The sequence below is a fragment of the Phymastichus coffea genome, unplaced genomic scaffold (genome assembly GCF_024137745.1).
Source record: "Phymastichus coffea isolate CEN01 unplaced genomic scaffold, Cenicafe_Pcof_1.1 PCOF00021, whole genome shotgun sequence".
Lineage (NCBI taxonomy): Eukaryota > Metazoa > Arthropoda > Insecta > Hymenoptera > Eulophidae > Phymastichus > Phymastichus coffea.
The window spans coordinates 1,367,712-1,395,358 of record NW_026706832.1 but is presented as its reverse complement, the minus strand read 5'-3'; the positions used below and the strand labels follow the sequence as shown (position 1 = coordinate 1,395,358).

The following is a 27,647-nucleotide window of genomic DNA, read 5'->3' as shown; positions in this document are numbered from 1 at the left end:
ATTTGGAAAAATCCAACTCCTAAACAGGGATGATATTCGAAAATTTTCGAAAAACGAAAAAAGATGCTCATCTTTATTTATTGTGACGAGGAATTTGGTACAGATAGCATATTTTTACCATTTTTCTGCAATTCTCCAGCGAAGTCCAGAAAACGAACTTATTTTTCGGTTTTACTTTACATTGTAATGTAACGTCGGACCGTAATTTTAATTAATGGAAAACTCATTTTTTTTATGTTTACCGTAATTTCATACTTATTACTGGCGCAACTTAGGTTTTAAAACAGGGAGAGCATTTTGAGATGAGATAAAAAAAGGCTAAAATTTCAAAATCGAAACAGATTCTCCTTCTGTTGCATACGTTCCGATTTTCCTCACAAAAGTCATAAAGTTTTTTTTGAATAAGTTTAGATACAGCTCTGGAGGCTGCGGAAATTTAACTACACTACCATCCGAAAGTTAGAGCTCACCTAGAAAAGAAAAGGGAAATCTTAAAAGTTCGATATCTCAGAAACTAAATATCATAGAAAACTTTACCTTAGCTCATTTTTAAGCTCTTGCTGAGTACTTCAAAAGTCATGTTTACAGATTTTTTGTATGATTCACTCAGTTCATTCTACGCATATCTGACAAAGTCGAAATTTCGAAAAAATTTTATTCCACTTCAACTTCTTGTATGTTAGCCGGAAGATATCGTATCTTTAAAAAAACTAATTTTATCATAAAGTAGGATCTAAAAACTTCAAAATAAGCTAAGGAACGTTTTTTAAGTCCATTTTTCATCAATTTATAGGTATTTTTGTAAAGAATAGCCAATTTTCTAAATTGAAGTTTATTTCCGTAATTATCCACTGTACAGAAAAATGATACTCAGAGAATACGTTCCATTTTCAAAGGAGAATCGAATAATAAAATCCAAAATTCATGAAAAGAACTTTTATTTTTCTATTATTTCAGCCAGCTCTGTCTGAATCATGAAAAATCGTACAGGAGTATCATAGACAAATAGTATAAGTATCAAGTGTGAATAGAATGAAATGAACAAGTATATTTGAAGTTTTTATCATCGTATTCTAACAGAAATTAACGAATCAGAAATATTTATAAGTATACGTCGATCGAATCAGTTTTATACAAAAAATATAACAGAAACTTAAGTAAATTAGATCACTCAAACTATTATAGTCACTCATAAAACTACAACACAAACTCTTTATTTTTCAATCTTAACTCATTCGGTTACTAGTCACTTTATTTAAAATCTTAGTTTCATCAAAGTATCAGCCATGAACTCTTATATAGCTTTGCAAATGCGCGGCAATCTATCAATTAATTTTTGCAACACATCTTCTCTAATACGGCTCCATTCTTTTTTTTAATGATTCCCACAGCTCATTTTTTCCATAATATTTTACTACTAATGCTTCTATCCAAATTTTTTTTTTTTTTTAAATTATTTATTGAATATTACAATCTGTCTTTAGACATTCAGTAATTCTTTTAGTGTATACATAGCTTGTGAATTTCAACCCATCGGTTGAAATTCTTAATGGTTTACATTACAGATAGCATTAACAAAAGTTTTGTTTTTCTTGATAAGGGCGTTGTCCTAGTTGATTAGAGTGTGTTATGTTTCCTTAGTCTTGTGTTTATTATTTTTTTCTTCAGTAGGTCTGTTGCTAGTATATTTGGGTGTTTTTTGAGCCTTTCTGTGTATTTTGTGTGAAATGAGTGAATTTCTTCGCTAACTGATTTCATATCTAGATCCTTTCTTATATTCTCATTTGTGACGAACCATGGCGCATTTACCAGGATTCTCAGCGTTTTAGATTGAAATCGTTCAATTATGTCGATGTTTGATTTTGCTGTTGATCCCCAGAGTTGTATTCCGTACGTCCAAACTGGTTTTATTATACTTTTGTATACTAGAATTTTGTTTTCTAACGTGAGTTGTGATTTTTTGCCTATCAACCAATACAGCTCTCTGAGTTTTATGCCTAATTGTTTCCGTTTAGTCCATATGTGAGTTTTCCAGTTTAATCTTTGATCCAAATGCATACCTAGGTATTTCACATGATTACTGTATGGTATGATATTTCCATTTAGTTTTATTGGGGTATTATCTATTTTTCGTAGTTTGAATATTATGTGAGTTGATTTACTTTCATTTATTTTTATTTTCCATTTTTTGAGCCATATTTCTAGTGTATTTAGATATTTCTGTAAGTTGTGGTTTGCAGTTACTATTGTTTCATGTGTGGTCAGGATTGCTGTGTCATCTGCGTATGTAGCTGTAATCGTGTCTGTTTTAGCGGGTAGATCTGCGGTGAATATTAAATATAATGTTGGTCTCAGTATACTGCCCTGTGGTACTCTGGACATAATTGGGAATAGTTGTGTTACAACATCATCAATTTTTATCTAAAATGTTCTTTTATTCAGGTATGATTTTAGTATTTCATAGTATACCTTTGCAAAGTTTTCTTTTATCTTATGTAGTAAACCCACATGCCAAACCTTATCAAAAGCTTGTGCCACGTCGAGGAATAGGCCTGTACAGTACTTTTTGTTTTCAAATGCTGTTCTTATTTTTGATGTTATTCTGTTGACTTGTTCAATGGTAGAATGATGATTTCTGAAGCCAAATTGGTGATCAGGAATCAAATTTTTTTCAGTTATTATTTTATTTATCCTGACTAGAAGAAGTATTTCACAAATCTTTGACATAATGGGCGGCAAACTTATTGGTCTATAGGAGGTCACAAACATCCTTATTCTTGCCTGATTTTGGGATTACTATGATTTGAGCGACTTTGAGCTGTTCTGGAAAATGTTTTAGACGAAAAATTGCATTTATTAGTATCGTAATATACCTTATGGCTTTTTGAGGGAGTTCTTTTATCATTTTTCTATTTATGTTATCATAGCCAGGAGCTTTTCGATTTTTAAGATTTTTTATTATATTTTGTACTTCACTTGCTATAACGTTATTGATTTTCGTATTTTCATCTTGCGCTTCGTAGTACTCATCCGCCAGTAGTTCTTTCTCCTCTTCCTCTGTAATTACTCTTGTGTTTGGTTTAAAGGTTTCAAAAAAATGTTGAGCGAAAGCGTTGGCCTTTTCTAGTTTCGTTCTTGCCCATTTTCCATCTGGTAGTCTTATTGGTATTGAAAATTTTTTTGGTTTTTTAATTTTTTGTGTTGCTTTCCACAACGAATAATTTGTGGCCTTAATTGGTGTCAAGTTTTTGAGATAATTTTGAATCCCCTCATTTCTTTCTGTTTTCAATGTTTCTTTCAAATTTTTTATAGCTTTATTTAGTTTAGCTTTATCCGTTCGAGATCTTGTGTTTTGCCAGATTTTTCTTAGTTTCCTTTTTTCTTTTATTTTTTTGGCGATGTGATGTGGAATTGTGCTAGTTACTTGTCCCTGTTTTTGTGGTGGAGTAGCTTCTGCTGCGGCCTCGTGTAATAGCATGTTGAAGTTTTCTATACTATTTTCAAGATCTTCTATTGTTTTCATGGGAATATTACAATGGATATGGTTTGTTAAATAGTCTTTATATATTTGCCAATCTGTTTTTGAGGTATAAAGCATATTTTTATGTTGTTTCTTCTTGAGGTCTTCTTGAAAATGTATTAAAACTGGGGAATGGTCGGATGTCAAGTCTAAGCAGGATTCGGTAGTAAATTTTTCTTTTATAATACCTTTAATTACTGCGAAGTCTATAAGATCTGGTAGTTTTCTTGTGTCAGTTGGCCAGTAGGTTGGTTCTCCGGTTGTTATTGGGATAAGATTTTCCTGTTGGATTGTTTCGTATAACTGTCGTCCTTTTGGATTTGGAGTTATAGATCTCGATCCCCACCAAGGGTGCTTGGCGTTGTAGTCGCCACCTGCAATGAATCGTTGCCCCATTTTTTTAAAAAATTCGGTAAATTTTTCTTTTTTGATTGTGTACCTAGGAGGACAGTAAATGGCAGAAATCGTGATTTTGCCATTACTATCATCGACTGTGATATTGGTTGCTTGTAAATAAACTTCTTTATGGCTTTCCCCTTCTTCATGTTTTATTGAGTTTTTGACAATCACTGCTGTACCTCCGTGCGCTTTTCCTTCAGGATAGTTTGTGAAATAGCTAGTGTAGTTGGGAATAGATATGAAATTTTTATTTGTGCAGTGTGTTTCAGAGATCAACATTATATCGATGTTGTGGTCCTTTAGAAATATTTTGAGTTCGTTAGTCCTCTGCGCTAATCCGTTAGCGTTCCAAATAGCTATAAGCAGTTCAGACATCCTTAGCCAATTTTGTTATTAGTATGGTTAATAGGTTTAGCAATGTATCCATTTTTGACAACATATTAGCCATCATGTCGTCCATCTTGCTTAGAGTGCCGAAACTTGTTTATTCAATTCCTGGTTTTCAGGACTCTGCTCATGCTTATCACTATTTCCGCTAACAGCTTGCGCGTATGAAATTTTGGAGTTATTTATGTTTCTGCTACTATTGTTACTATTATCATCCTGTTGTATATTTATTGAATTTATTTTTCTTTCTTTTATTGGGGGAAATAGCTTTTGCACCAGTTGTTTTCTGACACTACAACCTTTGTAACTGGCTGGGTGATCTCCTCCACAGTTTGCACATTTTACATTTTTTATCCTGTCTTTAATCGGGCAGTCCTCTGTTAGGTGATTTTGTGCGCATTTGACACAGGCGGGTCTTTTATGACAGTAGTTTTTGGTATGGTAGAATCCCTGGCATCTGGTACACTGCGGAACTTCTCTCTTTTTTCTTGGCGGTTCGATTTTTACTACTGTATTTTGTAGCCTGACTATGTCATATATCTGTTTGTTGTTTTCTTGTGTTTCTATTTCTATGAAAAATAATGATAGTGGTATTTTTGTTTGGCTCTGTCGAATATTGGTGATGATTTTTACTTTGTGATTATAGCTTTCTATTTGAGTTTTTAGTTCCTCTGTATCGACAGATGGATGGATATTTTTAAGCACTACTCTGTAATTTCTGTCTTGTTTTCTTTGATAGGTGTAAAATTCGGCATTTTTTTCTTTTAGTATTTTTATGATTGGGTTGTAATCTTGTGATGCTACTGCTTGTATTCTAACTTCATTGTTGTTTAGAATTTTGAATGTATAACTGTCTTTTGCTATACGATCAAGTTCTTCTTTCATCGGTCTTATGTTTTCTACACCAATCACGAATATTGGTGGGGATTTGGGTGGTTTGTCTTGGCTTAACGGTTCGTTTGATTCTGTTGTATTATCCGCATCTAACGGTCCGAAAGAATTTTTTAATTCCACCGGTTTGCCTAGCCAGTAGTCCTTCAATGTCGTTCTTTTGTTTTTGCTTTGCACTGTTTCTGGACTAATTTCCTTTCTTTTGCGCTCCTTTACTACGGTCCAGTCCTCGTTGTTTTGTTTATTATTTTCTGTTCCTCTTTCATTGTTTATTTAGGCATTTAGCCCATAGGCCTTATCGGCCTTAACAGCCATTTATTTAAATTTTTCCAACTATCACTATTTTTGTTTATGTACACTTTGAAACACTCACAGATTGGATTAGTGTAGATTAGCAAGCACTACAGTTCAAGCAGATATTACGTCTGCACTCACCAAGAGCTAAATGCGGACTGACTATCCAAATGATTCCATAAATACTCAATAGGATCACAGTCAGGATTCTGAGAAGGCCACTCCATGATCTGAAGGCTTTTTTATTTTTCTTTTGATCTTAAATAACACAGGACCACAAATGGGAACCGGAAAAAGTCCTTCGGCAAAATTGATACCCTATATGTATTTCGACGCGCTGATTCCAAATCCGAGGTCCACATAACCCCAGCACGTCGTGTTCAAGGACATTTGAAGGTCAAACGCATTTACTACGGGAAAACATAAAATCTGACCACGGATTCGGAAAGAGCGGGAAATTTTACGTCCAAATATGTATTTTCTATTTTTTCCAACATGACCCTCCAAGGTCATCTGAGGGTCAAATGACTCACCGATAGATCAAATTCGTATTTCCCACATATATCATCACAACTAAAGACATGCGTACAAATGAGTCAGGTATCTTTAGGTTTCTCGATGCGCTGAATCCAAATCCGAGGTCCATATAACCCCAGCACGTCGTGTTCAAGGACATTTGAAGGTCAAACGCATTTACTACGGAAAAACATAAAATCTGACCACGGATTCGGAAAGAGCGGGAAATTTTACGTCCAAATATGTATTTTCTATTTTTTCCAACATGACCCTCCAAGGTCATCTGAGGGTCAAATGACTCACCGATCGATAAAATTCATGTATTCCATATACATCATTACACTACAGATTTTTAACTATAATTTGGTCACGTATCTTTAGGTATTTCGACGCGCTAAATCAAAATCTGAGGATCCTCGGTCTCAAATTCAAATATGAGTTACGGTGAGAACTTAGTTCATGGTTGTGTTAGCTCTCTTTATGGTTTTCTCGCGCGGATATTGCCAATCGATTCCAGCAATTAAAATTCACCTAGCTTGATATATAGACTTGATTTCAGATAGTGATGTCGATCAAAAAGATTTACGAATGACGCGTTCTTTTATTAGCAAACGATCTGCGGAGCGCTTTTCTTTTGTGTGGAGTAGTAGTGTCTCTTTTAAGAGACCAACAATAGTCTGACATCATGTTCACATCTCAATAGCCTTGATATCTTCTTTCGATGTCTTTGAAGTCTTGGTGGAATCTCTCTCCTTGCTCCTCGCTAAAGTCTCCTAAATTTTCAGGAAAGTAATCAAGATGAGAATGAAGAAAATGAATTTTCAAATTCATCAAGCAACCCATTATTTTGTAATTACCCAACATCTCATTTACTATATCTTCGTAATCGTCGTCTTTATTATTTCCTAAAAATTTATGCTGAACTTCTCTAAAGCTTTGCCACGCGTTGCGTTCCTTTATCGGCATTCTTCTTTCAAATTCTTCATCTCGTAATAGTTCTCTTATTTGTGGACCATCAAAGACTCCTTCGTTGATCTTTGCTTCCGAAAGTTTTGGAAATTTCTCGAAGAGATACATAAAAGCGTTGCTTTCGTCTTGTGAATTTTTCATTGCTTTAATGAACTGTTTGACCAAACCAAGCTTAATATGCAAGGGTGGGAGGATGACTTTATTTGCAGGTATAAGACTTTCGTGTAAAACATTTTTATTACCTGGGGTCAAATTTTGTCGAAGTGGCCATTCTTTTCTCACATAGTGTTGATCTCGGGCACGGCTATCCCATTCACAAATGAAACATAGATATTTCGTGAAGCCACTTTGTTGACCCAACAAAATTGTTGTTATTTTCAAATCTCCAACCAACTGCCACCCGTGAGTATCATAATGCAATTTCTCTAGCAGTAAATCGAGATTACTATATTCCTCTTTCAAGACAATGGAATGACCAATTGGTATAGGGGCGTATATGTTACCGTTATGGAGTAAAACTGCTTTCAAGCTTCTCGTAGAAGAATCAATAAACAGACGCCAATCAATAGCTTCATACTCTACGTTTCCAAATTCAACGAGAGAGGGGCCAAGTAGAAGAGGTTGCACTGATGGAATGGAAGATATAGAAGATGATGAGCAAGACCAGACATTTAATGGGTTTAATCAAGAAGAGCTGAGTGATTTAGTTCGAGACACGGGACTTTCAAAAGAACTTTCGGAACTATTAGCATCTAGATTGAAAGAAAAAAATTGTCTGGCTCCTGGTACTTCCATCACATTTTACCGAAATCGTGATCAACAATTTAGAAAATTTTTTTCGAAAGAATGCGATTTAGTTTATTGCAACGACGTTACAGGACTGATAAATGAATGACTCAGATGACCTTGGAGGGTCATGTTGGAAAAAATAGAAAATACATATTTGGACGTAAAATTTCCCGCTCTTTCCGAATCCGTGGTCAGATTTTATGTTTTCCCGTAGTAAATGCGTTTGACCTTCAAATGTCCTTGAACACGACGTGCTGGGGTTATGTGGACCTCGGATTTGGAATCAGCGCGTCGAAATACATATAGGGTATCAATTTTGCCGAAGGACTTTTTCCGGTTCCCATTTGTGGTCCTGTGTAATTCATACAAAATTTCCATGTATGCTTCGAGTCATTGTCTTGTTGCATTACAAAATTTGTACCAACAAGACGATTACCATGAGAATCGCATGGCATTGTAAAATTTTATGATACACACATTTATCCATTATGCCATCTATTTTGACAAGGTCGCCAGCTGACATTCCAGAAAAATAACCCCAAACCATTACGGAACCTCCTCCATGCTTAACAGTTAGAATTATACAATTTTCACTCATTTTTTCATGAACTTGTCTTCGTATATAAACACGGCGCTTCAAAGAAAATAATTCGAATTTTGATTCGTCAGTAAAGCGAACTGTCTTCCAATCTTCCGGTGTCCAATTCTTATATTTTTTTGGCCAGACCAATCTTTTTTCTTATCAACTTTCCTCAAAAGGGGTTTTTTAGTAGCCACCCCCCATTCAAGCTAGCATCACGAAGACTGCGTTTAATTGTAGTAGCTGACACAGTTTGTATATTATCAGCTTGAATAATCTCACTACATATATCTCGAACAGTTTTGAAACGATTTCGTTTAAACCTCAGAATAATATGCTGATCTTGTTGTGAAGTTGTTTTACGAGGCCTACCTACGCGCTTACGATCTTTTATGCCATATCCTTGCTTGTACCGGTCTATTGTATATTTAACACCACTATAGGAAATATTAAATGTTTCGGCATTTTTTCGGTACGGAAATCCACTTTTTTGTAATGCAAGGATAGCTGATCGTGTTGTTTCAGGAAGTTCTGATTTTCGAGCCATCTTAAAGAGAGCATTCCGAGTACTGTACGAGATGTCTATTTCGTTTTGAAAAAGTAGGTAATTTTAAATATATGTGGATAATACTTAGTTGAATTGCTGAATAAAATAAACAAAGTCACATGTTCTTACACATGTCCTAAGAATAGAACTATTATAATACAAACGGAAGATTTTGCAATTTGAAGATTATACTTTCAGTCATATATTATAATTTAATTCTGCTCTTATTAAATACGCGTTCTATGTATATATATTACTCCCGTACGATTTTTCATGATTCAGACAGAGCTGGCTGAAATAGTAGAAAAATAAAAGTTCTTTTCATGAATTTTAGATTTTATTATTCGGTTCTACTTTGGAAATGGAACATATTCTTAGAGTATCATTTTTCTGTACAGTGGATAATTACGGAAATAAACTTCAATTTAGAAAATTGGCTATTCTTCACAAAAATACCTATAAATTGATGAAAAATGGACTGAAAAGAACGTTCCTTAGCTTATTTTGAAGCTTTTGTATCTTACTTTGGGATAGAATTAGTTCTTTAAAAGATACGATATCTTCCGGCTAATATACAAGAAGTTGAAGTGGAATAAAAATTTTTCGAAATTTCGACTTTTTTAGACATGCGCAGAATGAACTGAGTGGATCGTACGAAAAATCTGTAAACATGACTTTTGAAGTACTCAGTAAGATCTCAAAAATAAGCTAAGGTAAAATCTTCTACAATGTTTAGTTCCTGAGATATCGAACTTTTAAAATTTCCCTTTTCTTTTCTAGGTGAGCTCTAACTTTCAGACGGTAGTGTACATCCTGCTTCATGATTTTCGTAACGAATTTCAGCTTTCTGGTAACCTAGTGGAAAAATTTATCATAGGAAAGAAATTTAGACAATATTTTTGAATTCATAAATAAAGAAAATAATAGGATAATCGGACAAATTTGTAGCTCCCTGAAACCTCCGTCATGATTTTGATCAGAGGCATAATTTCAGCACAATTAATAAAAATATCCCGAAGTTTTGAAAACATTTTTCCTAAATAAGTTAAATAAACTAATGAATTATGCAACACAAAGTTAGAACCGTGGATTCAATAAATAACATTGGTTTCAATAAACAACGTAATAAATAAAGCATAATAACTCTTTAACGATTTAATGTTTAATTTTTAAGATTAATTATGCAGAAATTAGGTAAATCAAAGAATCCAAAAAACAAAGACATCCATAATTCCTATAATTTTCGCCTTAAAGGGATATCGTCGCAAGGTCTGAGACATACTTTAGTAAGATAACTGCAGAGCTTAACATTTTCTAAATTAATCTTCTGTGAGTATTTCAGCGAAGTTTAGAATACTCACATACACGTACAAGATCCAATTCCATTGAATCAAGGTATTTGATGTGAGTCTTTTAATAGAGACTTTTTTATATATTGCGAATCGCGGTGTAAGAAACTCTGTTTTCTGCAATTGTTCATTCTGGTTTAAGCGTGGAAACGCAAACCAAATCGAGCACCTGAGATTACGTCTGTCTCAGACGTTCTTGAGAAAGTGAGCCGGACGTCACATGAAAATTTTTGGAGGCCCTGGAGGGATATTTTGGAGAAAAAGAGCTTTGTAGAATATTAATACTCTTGTACTTTCCCGTATCTTTCTATATCAAATAAGAATAAATAAAAAAAAATACAAGTAAAGGGTAAAATCACGAGAGTAAACAAAATTTGTGAAATAAACTGAAAGTCAAAATTAGTGAAGAATATTAAATCCAAAATTTACTGAAAACTAAAAATTAATAGATAAATAAAAAAATATTATTAAAAATTATTTGAAAGGTATACGCTAAAAATTTGTTTGAAAAATTAAAGTTGCAAATTATTGAGATAAAAAATTTTTATACTATCTAAAAATTTAGACATGAAAAAATATTACTGAAATTAAAAAAAATTCAAATATTTAAATAAAAGAGGATTGAAATAGATTCAAAATTAAATATTTGTTGTAAAATTGAGATTAGATTCAAAATTAAAAGTAAAATCGAACACAAAATACAAAAAATCGCAGGAAAGAAAACCTAAAGAGGCTGCATGAAAAACTGTTTGCTCCGAATGAAAAACTAATGAAGAAGATAGGAAAAGGAAAAGCACAGGAGAAAAAGGGAGACGAGAAGAGACAAAATATAACAAATAAGATAGAAAATTTAAATAAAAAAATTAAACTTAGGGAAAAAGAAATACAAGAATTGTTGCAAAAATTATAAACCATTTTGTTATTAAATTATAAATCATATTTTTATTAAACGTAGTCAAAATAATAAATCTATGTTATTTTCTAAATTACACGCATACCTAAAAAAATAAATTAAGAATTAAGTAATAAACGCCACTCCTCTCTTTCCCTATAAATATATAAGAATATTTTTTCTTCTCCCTATGAAGAAAAGAGAATCGAATGATAAACGTTTAACGTATAGACAAGCCTGGAATACATCTTGGACGGTAGATATTAATTCAGGACGGCTTAGGCATTCTGACGAGTTTGAGCAGGAAAAAATTGACGATAAGGAAGTTATAGTTCCAAAATCCAATTTCAACGACCACATATAGCCTATGTAATAACACATGTACCACATATAATAACCCTGATGAATTACGAAAATTTAGCGAAGAATTAGATAGTTTGAAAATAACTAACGGATCGGAAGCGTTAATAAGAAAGTCAACTCCAAGCAGTCGAACAGGTTTAAAGGAAGATTGTGAATTGTGATTTTAGTGATGTGAGAAAAACTGTTTGTAAAACCAAATTCTGTCAAAATGAGTCAAGAATCATAAAGAACTTCGAGGCTAAATCCATAAATCATCATCCATATAATCCTGCTAAAAGATACATTACATGTTGTACCCAACTTCGATGGAAGCTCTGACCAATGGATATCGTTCACAGAAAGTCGTAGGCAAGTCTAAAATATGTTACCTTCAAGTTGTGAAAAAAAAGTTAATAAAAGGAAAATTAGAAAGAAAAGCAAGATCAACTATTGTTGGCAACAATTTTAAAACAGTTAATGAGCTCTTATCACATTTAGCAGATATTTTTGCCTCACCTCAAGCAATGAATCAACTGTTAGCAGAACTAGGAAATGAATACCAAAAAGATAATGAAAAGGTTTTGACATATGCTAGAAGAATTCGTCTATTAACCGCCAAGATAATCGATGAGAAGAAAAAACAAAACAATATCAAATCAATAAATCCCGATGAAAAAATGGCCTCAGAAGAAAATGCATTTGTATGCTTTAAACGCGGCCTACAACAGGAATTAACAATAAATCTCTCACCAGGAATCAATGCCAATAATGCCTTAAAAGAAGCCATAAAAGTTGAAAAGGAATTCGAATTGTAAAAAAATCTAAGGGAGAAAATCAGCCATACTTCAGATTACTTACAACCGAAGAAACATAATATAAGAATATGTCAAAGGCTATAGCGGGTTAACAATGTTAAAATTGCCTAAGAATGAATCGTTATCGGGGATAAGCCATCCGAAAGAGCATATTTTGAGGCTCTCTCACCTAAATTTTCAGACCCCTAGGTCAAGAATTCTTTAGTGCCATTAATCATAGAAAAATTAGACAAAAAGCTCACGGCAGCAGAGTTAGATAAATTAATATAATAATTGATCTCTATAGAAGAAAAGGTGCAACCAAGTTCTACAGTACGTCATATGTTTACCATATCTCAGAACGAAAACTTTCAAGACCTTAACGTTGAGGAATCGGACGATGTCGATTTCAACATAGCTAATTTATTTATCGAAGAAGAAACAAACAATCTTGATAAAAGTATAGAAGACCATCTAGATTTGAGTCGTTTGGACAATACAGAAAGAGAATACGTAGTAAACCTATTCAATAAGTTCGCTGATATTTTTATTTGCCAGGAGATAAGTTACTAGGCACAGAACTTGTACGTAATGTATGAAATACATACTATCGATGACATCCCTGTTAATAGTAGACAATATCAGTTTCCGCATGCAATAAGCTAAATTGTCATATTGATAAATTATTGAAAGCTGGTATCATTAAGGAATCTAATTCACCGTATAACATACCTATGTGGATAGTCCCAAAAGTTATACATCCGAACAGAAGAATGGTGCTAGACATGAGAGGGCTCAATGAAAAAACCGTAGTCGACTCTTACCATATACCAAACAACACACAAATTTTTGATCAAGTAAGAGGAGCTAGGTTCTATTCCGTGCTCGATCTTGCCATAGGATTTTATCAAATTAAGATGCATCCAAAAGACGCACATAACAGCGTTTAGTACCCCTTTCAATCATTAGGAAATTGTGGTTATGTCATTTGGTTTAAAGAATGCACCAGCAATATTTCAACGGCTAATGGATACCTTACTTCGTGGACTCCAAAGCCTGAATTTATTTGTTTATCTAGAAGATATAGTCATTTATGCTAATAGTATCGATGAACACGATCGAAAATTCAAGTTACTAGTTCAGCGGTTAAAGAAAGTGAAACTAAAGTTACAAATTAACAAGTGTAAATTTTCTATGCGAAAAGTCAGCTATTTAGGATACCTCATAAGCGAAAATGGCCTATAAGTAGATCCCAAGAAAGTTGAAGTCGTACAAAGATTTCCAAGACCAAAAACTGTTAAACATGTTCACTAATTCTTAGGACTAGCTAGCTACTACATACGTTTCATCAAAGGGTTTACCAAGATAGCTAAGTCATTAAATAAATTAAAGGATACAAAGTTAGAATGGAATGAGAAAGCGAAAAGGCATTTGTTGAATTGGAGGAGATGTTATGTAACGCATCTCTTTTACAATTTTTCGATATGTCCAAAGGATATAACATACATACCGATGTCTCCGGCACTGTTATCGCTGGAATACTATCTCAAGGCCCGATCGGATTCGATCGTACTATTACGTATTTTTCTAGAGATCATCATAGAGCGGATCATAACTAAACTACGAAGTATACGAAAACGAAGGCTTAGCAATTATACAGAGTGACAAAGCTTTTAAATCCTATGTATATGATCGACTTATCCAAGATACTACCGACCTTCAACCGTTGATTTGATTTGAAACAGCAGGTTTAAACACACGAGTTCAAATTTAACACAGTTAAATATAAAATAATTTATACCAAAGGAAAATCTAATACTACTTCAGATACATTCTCAATAAATCTAATAGATGTAAATATTATTGAAGAAATACCTAGACCTCAATCAGAACAATGCGAAATATAGATTTACATATTTTCAGAGATGATTTGCTATTAGTGTATTCATACATCTGTAAATTTGAATGTCTGATATAATTCTCGATTAATGCAATATGTTAACAAAGCATAATCAATAAATAATTCGCGAATGAGTGGGAGAAAATAAATGAAGATAACAGAATTATCTTACGAGATATTAGTGCGAAAACCTATCAAACGCTTGGCGCCGTACAATTAAAAATCTTCTCCGTAATAAATAAATTTTACATAGTATCTGACGACTTTCCTATAAATTCAAAAGAGTTACTAGTAATCCGACCGTATCAGAATCGTGGATTTTGTACAAACACTTACAAAACTATAGAAAACTGATCAGTCATTGTTCGTTATTATATATGTGTGACAAATATAACAGAAAAAAAGGGAAAGCAATAACAAGGAAAAAAACGTATGAGACAGCCACTTTTACGATCTTCTCAGAATAAAAAAGTGAGATACCATAAAAAACCTTAGAGAAATATAGATTCTTAACATAGCAAAGCCGAGAACATTCTTATAATGGTCGCCTTTGATTACACATATTTTCCTGGATTTGATCTGGACTTGAACTTGACTCTCACCTGATGGAGAAAAACTGATCGTAAATTCGAATTCACCGACCAAAAAACATAAGGATGTAGTAGTCTGGTTCTATGTACAGAAATATTTTTTTGTGAGGCTGTTTAATCGAACAAGTCGTACCACCCTTCTTTGTACAAATAGTTGAAAAGACTACTTTTGTTTTAACGTAAAGAAGAAAAAATAAAAAATAAAAAAAAAAATAAGAAAAAGAAAAATCGAGAAAGTAAAAAAAAGGTAAAGTTTTGTGTCATTCAAGGAATTGTGGTTTCATGACTCATTGCTTTTACAATACCTATATGTGTAATAGTATTCAATTTTCTTAATCTCTTCTGACTAGTACCTTAAACGCACAAAAAAAATTTTTGTTCATGGTTATATTATTCCTTTCCTCTAAAAACTTAAAATATAAAGAAATATCGTTCACCGTATATATTTTCTTATATAAATGCGTCCACATTTGTGGACACCGGTCATAAGAGATTAAAATACTTGATACAGTATATTATTATTTTAGAATACACTTACGTTATCACTTGCGAAGAAGAACCTGTTAAGGTAGTTTGCGTGTCCAATTTTATTCTATTAGGAGTCTTTGTAAAACCAGGTTGAATAGCTGGATCAGACACCATTCGTACAAAGAAAGAGCGTCTTTCCTCCAAAGTTGCTTTACTTTTTTTCTCTTTTATGATATCTAATTCATCCATTACATCCTATTTGTATTGCATATAATTTGTTTATCAAATAATTGTCAACAATCAAACTGATCAAATAACTTATTAATAAAGTAGTGCTTTACCTTGGATTCTAGAATTTCTGTTAAAAATTCTGTTATTACACCCCATGCAATATCTGAAATGATTCCATAAGATTATACAAAACTAAATGAAAATAGAATTTGATAATAATCATGCATATTTGATTATCAAGTACACAACTGTAGTACATATATAGATAAATTAACGTCGAACAGATAATGATTCTGTCCGAAATTCTGGAATACCAAAAAAATCGTGGATATGCTAAAATTTTTTATCTTATACTCTACTTTCTTATGCAATGTGATGATTTTGAAAAATGCTAAATGGTATTTCTAATATGGTAGCTCAAAACTCGAAATTTCATAAAAAATTTTCAAAAATCAATTGTGAATCATTCAATTGCCATTCTACATATTTTTTTATGACAAAAACGATTTCAGCGTTAAATTACAGCACTCGAGATGAAAATATTTTATATTCTCATCTGAAGGTCAAATCGTAAATATTTTTTATTTTTTGTTAATATTAGGACACCCTCATCTAGCGACCTATTGGACCTGTTAGAATTTGAAATTTATATTAAATCCTTAATATAAAATAATATAAATTTTCTTCTAAAAAATAGTATAAAAAATTTTGAAAAATAGTCTCTGCTATCAATATAATATATCAAATTGTCAATAAAATGTGCAAATAATTGTCGTATCCATTTAACGCTAATATTACTTGGTAGCATATTAAATCTTGCGAGAGGGGTCAGCCACCATGCGCCTTGGGCTAAGCTCTGCTAATTTTACTAGGTTCTATCGCGGTAAAGAAAGTCGGCGTTGACTTTCACGGGCCGACGTTCGCTCTGGTTGGGAAAGATGATTCAAATAATCAAACACTTTAATTATTATATATTACATATGGCGATCTCATTTATTGACGCCCATTCACAAATAATTGCTACAAGATTTACTTCGCCGTGGCGAGCGCGCTCGCTCAGCCTTTCCGCGACCAGAGTTCGCGGAATCACGAACCCACCGAGACCCACCGAGAGACGGTCCGTCGGTAAAGAGGCGACGCCAGCCAAAACGGAGACCCGCAGGAAACGGCGCCATGGCGATGATGAAAGTTGCCGCAGAAAGGGCCGCAGCAAGGCCTTTGCTCCTCGGTCGACGAATGGTCACTGTGGGAACTGGCTCTGCTTCCAGAAATAGCTTTCCTCACTGGCAGGTATAACTAGCGCACTAGTGGCAATGGTTCCTCTGCAGCCAGAACCTTGCCCAGAACAGTCCTCTCTAGGCAGCCCTAATTACTTGAGAGCTCGCGCCTAACTGCCCTTGTTCTCTCTTAATTTTCTAAGCCTCGCGCCGCCGCGCTCCCACTTCTCTAGCCGTCAAAAATCAGCCGAAATCGCTCTCTCTCTCTCTCTCTCTCTCTCTCTCTCGTTCTTCACGCTCTCACTCACACTCACTTCGCCGATCGTCGCGGTCCTCTCTCCAGATCCTGCAACGACACTAGTATGTAGTCGGTATATAGCATATACTTGGTCGCTATATTAATGAGAGGAGAGTGCCGCACATATGGCTAGCGAACATCGCTATAACCCTGTCACAATTAGAAATTATGAAATAATATTTTTTGAACTTGAATATTTTGATTTGAGTTTGAGCAGAAAATAGAAAAAAATAAAAAAATATGTTAATTTGAATGAATTCACTGTTATTTAGCAAACTTTTATTATAAGAAATTAATCTACGAATTTATACAACATTGCGTGTGAGATAACAAGCATCGCTCTATTTTTATTATATTTTATTATTAGATAATTATTGATAACTGTATTTTTCGGCGAATTTAATTATAATATTGATTGTTAATATAAGTAGTGTATAAGTTATGTATTGGTTGATTATGGTTGTTCCAACTTCAATTAATTAATAATTACGAAATTTTTAATTAATCTTGGCTCCGAATGATACTTGAAGAGCCAGTTCTTACGAGCTAAGGCTTGTACCCTTGCGTCCGCGTTCTCGATTTTCTCCACGCCCCCGCTCCAATCAGGGCCCGAAAATCCAACGAGGAAAATCAGAAGAAACAAACGGACCAATTAACACATCATTGCCTGATCCACTCCTCCCAAAACCGAGAGGCTGAGAGAGGGACTCATCGCCCAAACACCCACCTAATATAAAAAGGGCTTCACAAGACCCAGAGAGCAAGTTCAAGTCCTAAAGGTTATTAGAGAAAGTTCAAGTTATTAGAGAAGTGCTAGAAAAGTAGTTGGAGTTGCAGTTGCAGTTGTTCCCGTAGTTGTCAGTTATCGTAATGTAAGTACAAAACAGATATTGAGTACCAGTGAGTGAGTGCTGAAGGAAGCACAAGGATAAGTCAACCAAGAAGTAAAGCAGCCAAGAAGGCAAGAAAATCAAGAAAAGATTGAAGGAAGCACAGGAATCCGTAAACCAAGAGTCTAGACAAGAAGAAGTGAATGAAAGAGCCAAGCAGCCAAGCAGCGAAGTAGCAGAACAGATAAAATAACAAAAAGATCGACCAATACAGAATAAAGACCCGCAAATTAACAGTGTCAAGTTTTCAATAAAAAAGAGTAAGCAATCAAAATTTTAATTTTTTTTAACTTATCTATCTCTCCTCTCTTTTAGAAGTAGGTCGCAAATCAAAAATTTTCCCTTTGTCGTATTTGGAGACTACTTTTGATAGACTCCAAATACAATTTATATTAGGAAAACCGGGTTCTACTATTGATAGGATCCAGGGTACATCCCACTCTCGGATTACAACTATTGATTGGAATCCAAGAGCAGATGCACAGGTTTAGTGGCACTGTCCCCTTCGGTGTTAATAATTTTCGAATAGTGATCCCGTTAGTTTATGCGAGAAACCACAGACTAGCAACAACAGAACCCTGAGACTGCGCCAAGCCTCAGGTGCACCTGAGATGTGCCGTTGCCACGACGTCACAGCAGCAATCACCTCTTCATTGGATGAAAATCTTTCATCCGCATGCCAAATTTTGTAAGGAAACAAAAAATAATCGAAAGGGACTGAATCTTGAGAATAAGGTGGATGAGGAATTATTTCTTAGCGTAAATCAAATAATTTGGGCGTTGCAATGGAACTCGTATGTGCTGGTACATTATCGTGGTGGAAAAGTACTTTTTTTCGTCAGATAGTGCTATTTTTCCTTCAGTATGGCATCAAATCAATCTAACAATGAGCCATAATATTCTCCTGTAGTAATTCTTCCACAATATGGGTAATCGATTAATATTAAACCACTTGAGTCCCAAAAATAGTAGTCATGACTTTTCCAGCTGATTGTACCGTCTTCGCTTTTTTCAGCATAGATTCACCTGTTTCAGTCCACATTTTCGATTAATTTTTCGTTGTTGCCATAAAATAATAAATCCATGTTTCACTAACAGTAATATACCGTTGCAAAAATTCCTTTGAATTATTGAAACATGCTCAGACATTGCTCATAATACGAGCTCGCTTGTCAGCGATGAGCATTCGGTCACCCATCCCAAACATCTTTTTCTCCTATTCGTAACGCATCTAGATGTGTTGTACACTTGTGGCTGTTCTATCATGATACCGTGGCCGAATTCCGCGTTTCAAATTAGCTTTGTTATAAAGAGAGAAAATTAAGAAAATTCTCAATTATACAATATATAGCTATTGTTTAGTCATCAGCATATTAAATTGATGTTAGCCTCGGGAAGTACTGATTATATATTTTCAAGTACAATTCGATATGTAGCCTAGTAGTAAAAGTAAAAGTCCATAAAAAGAGGTATTGTAATAAATATAATTTATATTCTCATACTATTTTTTGAAGAATTAAGAAAAATGTAAACATGTCATAAATTGTCAAATCCTAATTAGTTTATTCTTATTTGACCTCTGTAAATTCATAGGTCATATGGTAAATTTAGTAAATTATAATTCTTGTTTGAATCATTTTAAATTCTTTATTATAGCTAGAATAGCTGACAATAAATGAATCAATAAATATAAGATAATTATATCTAGAGCGTAATATCGAATTGAAATTTCCAGAGCAAATTTAACAGAATGTAAAGAGTTGACTTCGGTCCAAACAGAGTCTAACACTGAAAATGTTGAAAGTAATTGTGAAACAGTGTCAAAGTATGTTTAATTATTAAAATTTTTTAGATTGATATTTATTGTTTTTAATTCTTTTTTAATATAGATATTTCAGGTCTGAACCAAATTCTGAAGTGTCAAAATTTACTGCTGGCGATAACAATGACAACGTCAACTCTTTATGTTCTGTTCAATTTGCTTTAGAAATTTTAATTCAGCACTACGCTTTAGACATTGTCTAGCTATAATAAAGAATTTAAAATGATTCAAACAAGAATTATAATTTATTAAATTTACCATATGACCTATGGACTTACAGAGCTCAAATAAGAATAAACTAATTAGGATTTGACAATTTATGACATGTCTACATTTTTCTTAATTCTTTAAAAAATAGTATGAGAATATAAACTATATTTGTAAAAATACCTCTTTCTTTGGACTTATGCTCTTACTACTAGGCTACATATCGAATTGTAATTGAAAATATATAATTAGTACTTCCTGAGGCTAATATCAATGTATGATCAGACAATAGCTACATATTGTACAATTGAGAATTTACTTATTTTCCCTCTTTTGAACAAAACGAATTTGAAACGTGAAATTCGGACACGGTATAATAATAGAACAGCCACAAGTGTACAACAGACCTAGATGTGTGACAAATAGGAAAAAAAGAAGTTTAGGATGGATGACCGAATGCTCATCGCTGTCGCTTGTTATCGCTTGAGTAGTCACCTCTTTAGACAGCCAGGACGCTCAGCATCACTTGTGCTCTTACGTCCACAACTAAATTCAGTAAACCACTTTTAAACCATGCTATGCGATGCAGCAGAGTCTCCATAATATTTCCTGAGCTTTTCTTTAGTTTCTTTGATTGATTTTTCCCATAAAAAAATAATGTTTAATTAGCACACGAAACTCAGTATTTTCCATGATTTTCTTTACCCAGTGAAAAACTAAATTTTAACGACTGTAACCAATTTCTAAACCAATATACTAACTTGAAACTTTATATACGTACTTATAGATGGAACTCTCTTACAGTGTAAAATGTTATAATAACACAACCATCTTTTGAAAAGTTACGGATTTATTGAACGATCCCATACCTATGAATGTCTTCATTTCCTCACTAATTAATATTGATCAATTATTAATTTAAGAAATAACTATTTTTCCCAAGTTGACCTTCATATGACAATGTAAAATATGTTTACCTGAAGTGCAATTGTGACGTCGGAGTCACTTTCAGAGATGCTTGGAATAAGCGTATACTCAGGATTGTTCTGATTTGATTTACGCGTAACGCATTAGCCGGGATGAGTAATATTGTTGCGCTGAAAAGCTCCTAATTTGGGGGAAAATAATAACCAAATTTTATTATGAGCATACCAGAATTCACGGTTAACGTGCTTTTAATGAGGATAGAATGAAGATCTACCCGACTCAAGCTTAATGGATCTTTGGAAAGCAACACTATTAAAAAGACAAGAGAGTCATGAAAGACTTGTAACTTACTTTTATTCCAAATCACTCGAAAAAGCTCAGCATTGTCACTTTTGCTCTCTCTCTCTCTCTATATATATATATGTTTTTTTTTTTTTTTTTTTTTTTAAAGAGAGTTGGAGAATGCTTTATGCACGTAACGGCCTTCCGGCTCGTCCTGTGTGAGAATCCCTAAGCATGGTATACCCACTAAACTCCCATCTCTCTATGTCCTGCCTGTATCCCCCGCGGGAACCGCCGCTAGGCATTACTTCGCGGGGGGGCTTCTGCTATATTAGCCTTGTCTTCTTCTTACGGCATCGATTTACACGTCTTCTTCCAACGGCATCGTCCGGTCGTCTTCTTCTGTCGGCATCGTCCGGTCATCCTCTGGACAGCCTCTACCTCGACACCTACGTTTCTCTGCATCGGGTGTGGGAGTCTGGGCTCAACCCAATGTCCTTTGCTCTCCCGCAAAGGCAGGGGAGCGCTTTGGATAGGCTGGCGCCTTGTTATCCTATGGACTTAGGTGACCCCAGAGCCTACGTTCCTCTGCATCGGATGGGGTAACCGCGCTCTACCAACTACTCTGTGGTAGTTTAGGAGCGCTTTTTAGTCCCATAGTCTGGCACCTCGCTCTATCTATGCATGATAGACCTGTCGCGTCTTCTCTCTTCCTCCTTTCTTACTTCGGTCAGCCGGTTTACCACTGACGTGGCAAAGGTCACTACCGTTTCCCATCCCTCTGGCGAGCCGAGCAGGCAAGCTCCGAGCCCTTCGGGACTCATTGGATCATTCCACTCCGTGCGGAAATGCATCCGCTCTTCAGCGAAGCGGGGACACACAAATAAGACATGTTCTACGACCTCGTCATTGCCTGGACAGGCTGGGCATTCGGCACTCGCATATACACCGATGTGTTGGAGATAAATACGGAAGCAGCCATGACCGGTGAGCACCTGTGTCAGTTGGAAGGTGAGGTGTCCGTGGCGCCTGCCTGTCCACTTGTCAATGTTCGGGATGATGCGATGAGTCCAGCGACCTTTCACTGCGTTGTCCCATTTTCTCTGCCATTCTCGCATTAAATTTTGCGTCCACCGTTTGGTGTGGACATGTCTATCAGCATTGTTCTCTTCGTTACGACCTCCTTAACGGTATACAGGGTGAGTCATTTTAATTTCCCCAGTCTAATAACTTTTGAAACAAGCAAATTACGCAAAAATGTTTCAGACCAAAGTTGTAGGGGTTCAAGGGGGACATCTAGGGGTGACTTTGAAATTGACCTTGAGCTTGACCTTGACGGTTTTCTCAAGATCATTTCTATTTTTTTAATGGAAACCCCTATTTCTGATCTCAGGATCAGAAAGAGCGGGAAATTTTACGTTCAAGTATCTATTTAGATTTTTTTCATAAGAACATAAACAATATTTCAGTTTTTACTTAAGAAATTGAAGCCGCTTTCAAACATCAAAAGGTTTAACGAGCATCGAAGACCTTTGTCGTACTTCTATTCTCAATGTGAAGCAAAGGTCAAATTCTTGAAAATTCTCTTATTTTTGTTACATTTCGAGGCGAATCTTTTATCGCATATGACCGTTGTTAAATAAACTTCCAAAGAATAAGGGACTGGCCATGTACTAACGATGCTGATGTTTAAGATCATAAACTTCCTATCTTTAGCACTACCCAGGAACAACGACGTGGACGTAATAGGATTATGTTCCCTCTGGGGTGCTTTATTAACGTGAGTCCCCTTGCCTCTCACGATTCGGGGTGCTTTATTAACGTGAATCCCCTTGCCTCTCACGATTTGGGGTGCTTTATTAATGTGAGTCCCCTTGCCTCTCACAATTCGTGATGAAACTAGAATAAACTTATTTCCTATCGGTTTTGCTCGAAATTATTACCATTTACGTCGATGCATTGCCTGAGCCTCTGTTCGAAGCTTTCAATTCTAGAGATTTGTCTACATGCAACTCTAATCCTTTCTATCATATTATCCCTTGTTGTGGGCGCTTCGGCGAACACAGTATTTTTTAAGTATCCCCAAAGGAAGAAATCTGGGGAAGTTAAGTCCGGTGATCGTGCAGGCCAAGCAACTGGACCACCTCTTCCAATCCACCTTTGTTGGAAATTTCTATTTAAAAACTCTCGTACAATTAAAGCGAAATGCGGTCCTGCAACATCCAGTTGTATCCACATTCGACGTCTAGTCTCAAGATCTACGTCTTCAAGTAAAAGTGGGAAATGATCCCTTAAAAGTTCTAAAATAGCATTGCCGTTGACGTTTTCTTCAAAAAAGAATGGCCCGATGAGATGACCATTAACTATTCCACACCATAAATTTACACTCCAACGATGTTGATTATCGACTGGTCTGTACCAGTGAGGATTCTGATCAGACCAATAATGACTGTTGTGACGATTCAATTGGCCAGTACTATGAAACGTAGCTTCATCAGAAAAAAGGACATAATTAAATCCTGCAAAATCATCTGTAGAGCCCACCGACAGAAATTTACTCTGTTTCTCATATCATTAGCGTTTAATGCTTGCGTTAAGGTAATATGATACGGATGATATCTATTACTTCTTAAAATTCTAATAACGGTTCTCTGAGGTATTCCTGTTTCTCTCTCTATTTGTCGGCTGCTGATATGAGGATTTAGGTGAACCAATCCTAAGACAACCAAAACCCTAGCATCTCTATCATCATACTCATGTCTTGGTCGACTTCTTCGTAGATGCCCTTGTCGAGCTCTTTCTTCAAGACGATGAATGGTACGGTGATCAGGATGGCGCCTTTGTGGGTATCGAATTCGATACAACCTTGACGCTTCACGGTAATTACCTCTACATTCTCCTAAAATCCAAATCATATCAACTATCTCTGTTGGGGTAAAATCAGCCATATTTAAAAGATTTTTTCAAAAAACCTCAATACAAATCAACAAAGGCAAAGATCATAGAAAGATGATACAAATTAAATATTACTGAAAACAGAGGCAATATTGTCCAAATTAGATTTCATATGATCGATGGCAATAAGAAAGGTCTCTTATTCAAATATGAAGAAATAATGATAGTGATACAATGAACACAAGCATGGTTAAAACAAAAGTAATATTTAAAGCTTTTTCAAAATTGAAATCACGACTGAACGTATTGCGATTACTTTCTAAACGACTTCCAAATGTAATAGATTCTTCATGGAACATGAAATTTATCCTTATGTATTTAACTTTTACTCTTATTTCTTTGCAGAATATCAGATTGATACTGAAATAGTTTCATTAATTTAATAGACTTGTAATAGCAAATTATTAGCAACAACTTCCAATATTTGAAATTTATTAATAATAATCATACAGTCCGGTGAAAAATAAAAAAGGATAGGGAACGGAAACAAGAATAGTCCCGTAAAATTAAAAAAAATTAAATTTAAAAAATTTTAAAATTTAAAAAATTTAAATCCTGTAAAATTTCCTGCTCTTTCCGATTCCGAGGTCAGAAATAAGGGTTCCCAATAAAAAAATAGACTTGACCTTGAGAAAGCCGTCAAGGTCAAGCTCAAGGTCAATTTCAAAGTCACCCCTAGACGTCCCCCTTGAACTCCTACAACTTTTTTCTGAGTCATTTTTTCGTATTTTGCTTACATTGTTCGATTCTTGTTCCAGGATAGTTTTGACCTTAGCATGACCTTAAGGGTTTATTTTGACCCATGTTAAAAGATGTTATCTGGATGTAAAATTTCCCGCTCTTTCCGATTCCGAGGTCAGAAATAGGGGTTCCCAATAAAAAAATAGACTTGACCTTGAGAAAGCCGTCAAGGTCAAGCTCAAGGTCAATTTCAAAGTCACCCCTAGATGTCCCCCTTGAACCCCTACAACTTTGGTCTGAAACATTTTTGCGTAATTTGCTTGTTTCAAAAGTTATTAGACTGGGGAAATTAAAATGATTCACCCTGTATTTCTGCTCTGTCGCATGCTAGTAGGTCGATAGGCGCTATTCCAGCGATTACCGAGACTGCTATGTCCGATACAGTTCGGTATGCACGGGCAACTCGTAGCGCTGCTGCTCTGCAGGCTCTTCGACACGTCCCTCCGTAGCTTGCATTATTACTTAGCGCATCCGCCCATATAGGAGCTCCGTAGAGAATTACCGAGCTTACGACCGACGATAGGAGGGTTCTGCGTGGTTGCTTTGGCCCCCCGACGTTTGGCATGATACCTGCCAACGCTCTAGCAACGTTAGTGGCTTTGACACCTGTTTTCGAGAGGTGTTCCTTAAACGATAGCCGCGCATCTAGTATTACTCCCAGGTACCTCACCGTGTCAGTCGACTGTATTCGCTTATTTTCCACCGTGAATGTGACGTACTTCCGAGCTTTCGTGCGGGAGATGAGCACCGCTTCCGTCTTTTCCGCAGCGAGACTGAGCTCATGCCCTTTTAGCCATCGAGCCACCACCTCGATGGAGACGTTTCCTATATATTCTATCTCCTCAACGCTCTTTGCCGTGACCACTAGTGCTACATCATCGGCAAAAGCTATTATCTCTATTCCCCTTGGCAACTGCTGTCTTATTAGTCCGTCATATAGGACATTCCATAGCAAGGGGCCAAGCACCGATCCCTGCGGCACTCCTCCCGTGATGTTGTATGAGTGTGTGCCATCGTCGGTGTTATAGTGCAGGATTCGGTTGCTTAAGTAGCTCGATAGGGCTCTACGCAAATACAGCGGCACCCTCAGTCCTTCCATGGCTGTCATAATGATGTCCTATCTTGCCGAGTTGAACGCATTTCGGATGTCTAATGCGATCACAGCGCACATGCGTCTTGCGCTCCGTCCTCTGCTAATGGCATCTTTGGCCAGGTCCACAACTCGACCAATAGCGCCTAAGGTTGAACGGCCTTTCTGAAGCCGAACTGGTTTCCAGACAGGTCCCCTGCTTCGGCTATAGCTGCCTCCAATCCGGCATGGATTACTCTTTCCAGCAGTTTTCCTATAATGTCCAACATGCACAGTGGTCTGTAGGACGAAGGCTGCTCGGGAGGCTTATTTCCCTTGGGTAGCAGCACCAGTCTTTGCAGCTTCTACGAGTTTGGAAAATGTCCTTCTCGCAGGCACGCACTAAATGTATCGCGAATTATTTCTGGGGCATTCAGTGCTGCCGTCTTGATGGCAATTCCCGGTATCCCATCCGGCCCTGGCGCTTTCCGGGTTCGAATTTTCTCCGCGGCTACTATCAATTCTGCTTGGGTTACTTCTGTAAACTCGATTTCATCGTCTCTTTCCATTAGGCCTGTTTGTTCTGGTCTCTCCCGATGTCTTGGGAACAGATGTCGCACTACTCTGTCGAGGAATAATGGGCAAGATGGTGGTGCGCCACTCCTGGGCTTGATCTTGCGCATGACCGTTTTATACGGCCGGCCCCAGGGGTCCTTATCTACTTCCTCGCAAAAGTCTCGCCAGCACTGTATCTTAGCTGCTTTGATGGTGACCTTGAGCAGTGATCTTAGCTCTTCAAATTTTTCGGTCAGAGCTCGGAAGTTGGGCTTGTTCCTTGCTCTTTGATGGCGCCTTCTGGCTGTAAGACATTTATGCATCAGGCTTGCGATGTCTTCATTCCACCAGTAAACCGGTAATCTACCCCTTGCGTTGCTCTTGACAGCCATGGATGCATCACATGCAGTGTTGAGAGCTCGTGTGAGACCCTGCGCCTTTTCCTCCGCGGTTCCGAATACTGATATTCCTTCAAGGGAGTAGAGAAATGATTCTCTGTAGAAGGTATTTGGTGCCCATCTCCTCTTGTTTTCCGTTGTTCTGGTGGATACCACTTTTTTGATCAACTGGAGCCGGTACGTTATGGCTTGATGGTCACTGCCCGTGTACCGATCGCTGACTCTCCAGTTGAGCTCCTCCGTCAATAGTTTGGCATCTATGAAGGTAACATCCACTATGGACGATTTCCCCGCCTTGGAATAGGTCGGGGTCGTTCCTCTATTGGCTACCTCGAGCTCCAATACTCCGAACGCCTCTAGAAGTGCATGCCCGCGAGCATTTGTTTTCGCGCTTCCCCAGTTTACGGCCCATTATCTATATATGTGTGTGTGTGTCCTCTGGTTGGTTTCACCTGGGCTGGCTTTATTTGGACTGACTTTTCTCATTCCTCTTTTCACTCTTACTTTTTCTTGACTTCTCTCGAACTGTCCTCGCGGTCTTGTGCAGAGCTTTTTATAACTAGGGGGTGGTAAGGTAGAAATCCCATTCTTTAGGCCCATAAAGTGTCAAAGTCAAGGTTTTCCACATTGATCGAAGAATTTTCTTAACCGAACTAGAATACATAATTAGTCAGAGGGCGTGAGTTTTTAAAGAGAGAGAGAGAGAGGGAGGTCCTTTCTAAACTTGGGCTCCTTTCTACAGATATGGCTTTTAGAGTGTCTTTTTTGAGAGCAAACATGATGTTATCATTTATAATTATCGCAAATAAATGTTAGTCGTGATACTTC

At 36.1% G+C, this 27,647-nt stretch overlaps 1 protein-coding gene across 3 annotated transcripts in view; it reads right to left on the bottom strand.

Moving 5' to 3' along the window:
• The window catches only part of LOC131675425 (aromatic-L-amino-acid decarboxylase-like), a 1,116,730-nt gene that overhangs the window by 229,884 nt on the left and 859,199 nt on the right, over nt 1–27,647 (bottom strand). For all 3 annotated transcript variants that reach the window (XM_058954401.1, XM_058954403.1, XM_058954402.1), the window contains 2 exons: nt 15,569–15,621; nt 15,298–15,482 (listed from right to left, as the gene is read on the bottom strand). In XM_058954401.1, the coding sequence (XP_058810384.1) occupies nt 15,298–15,482; nt 15,569–15,621 (238 nt within the window). The remainder of the gene's footprint in view (nt 1–15,297; nt 15,483–15,568; nt 15,622–27,647) is intronic.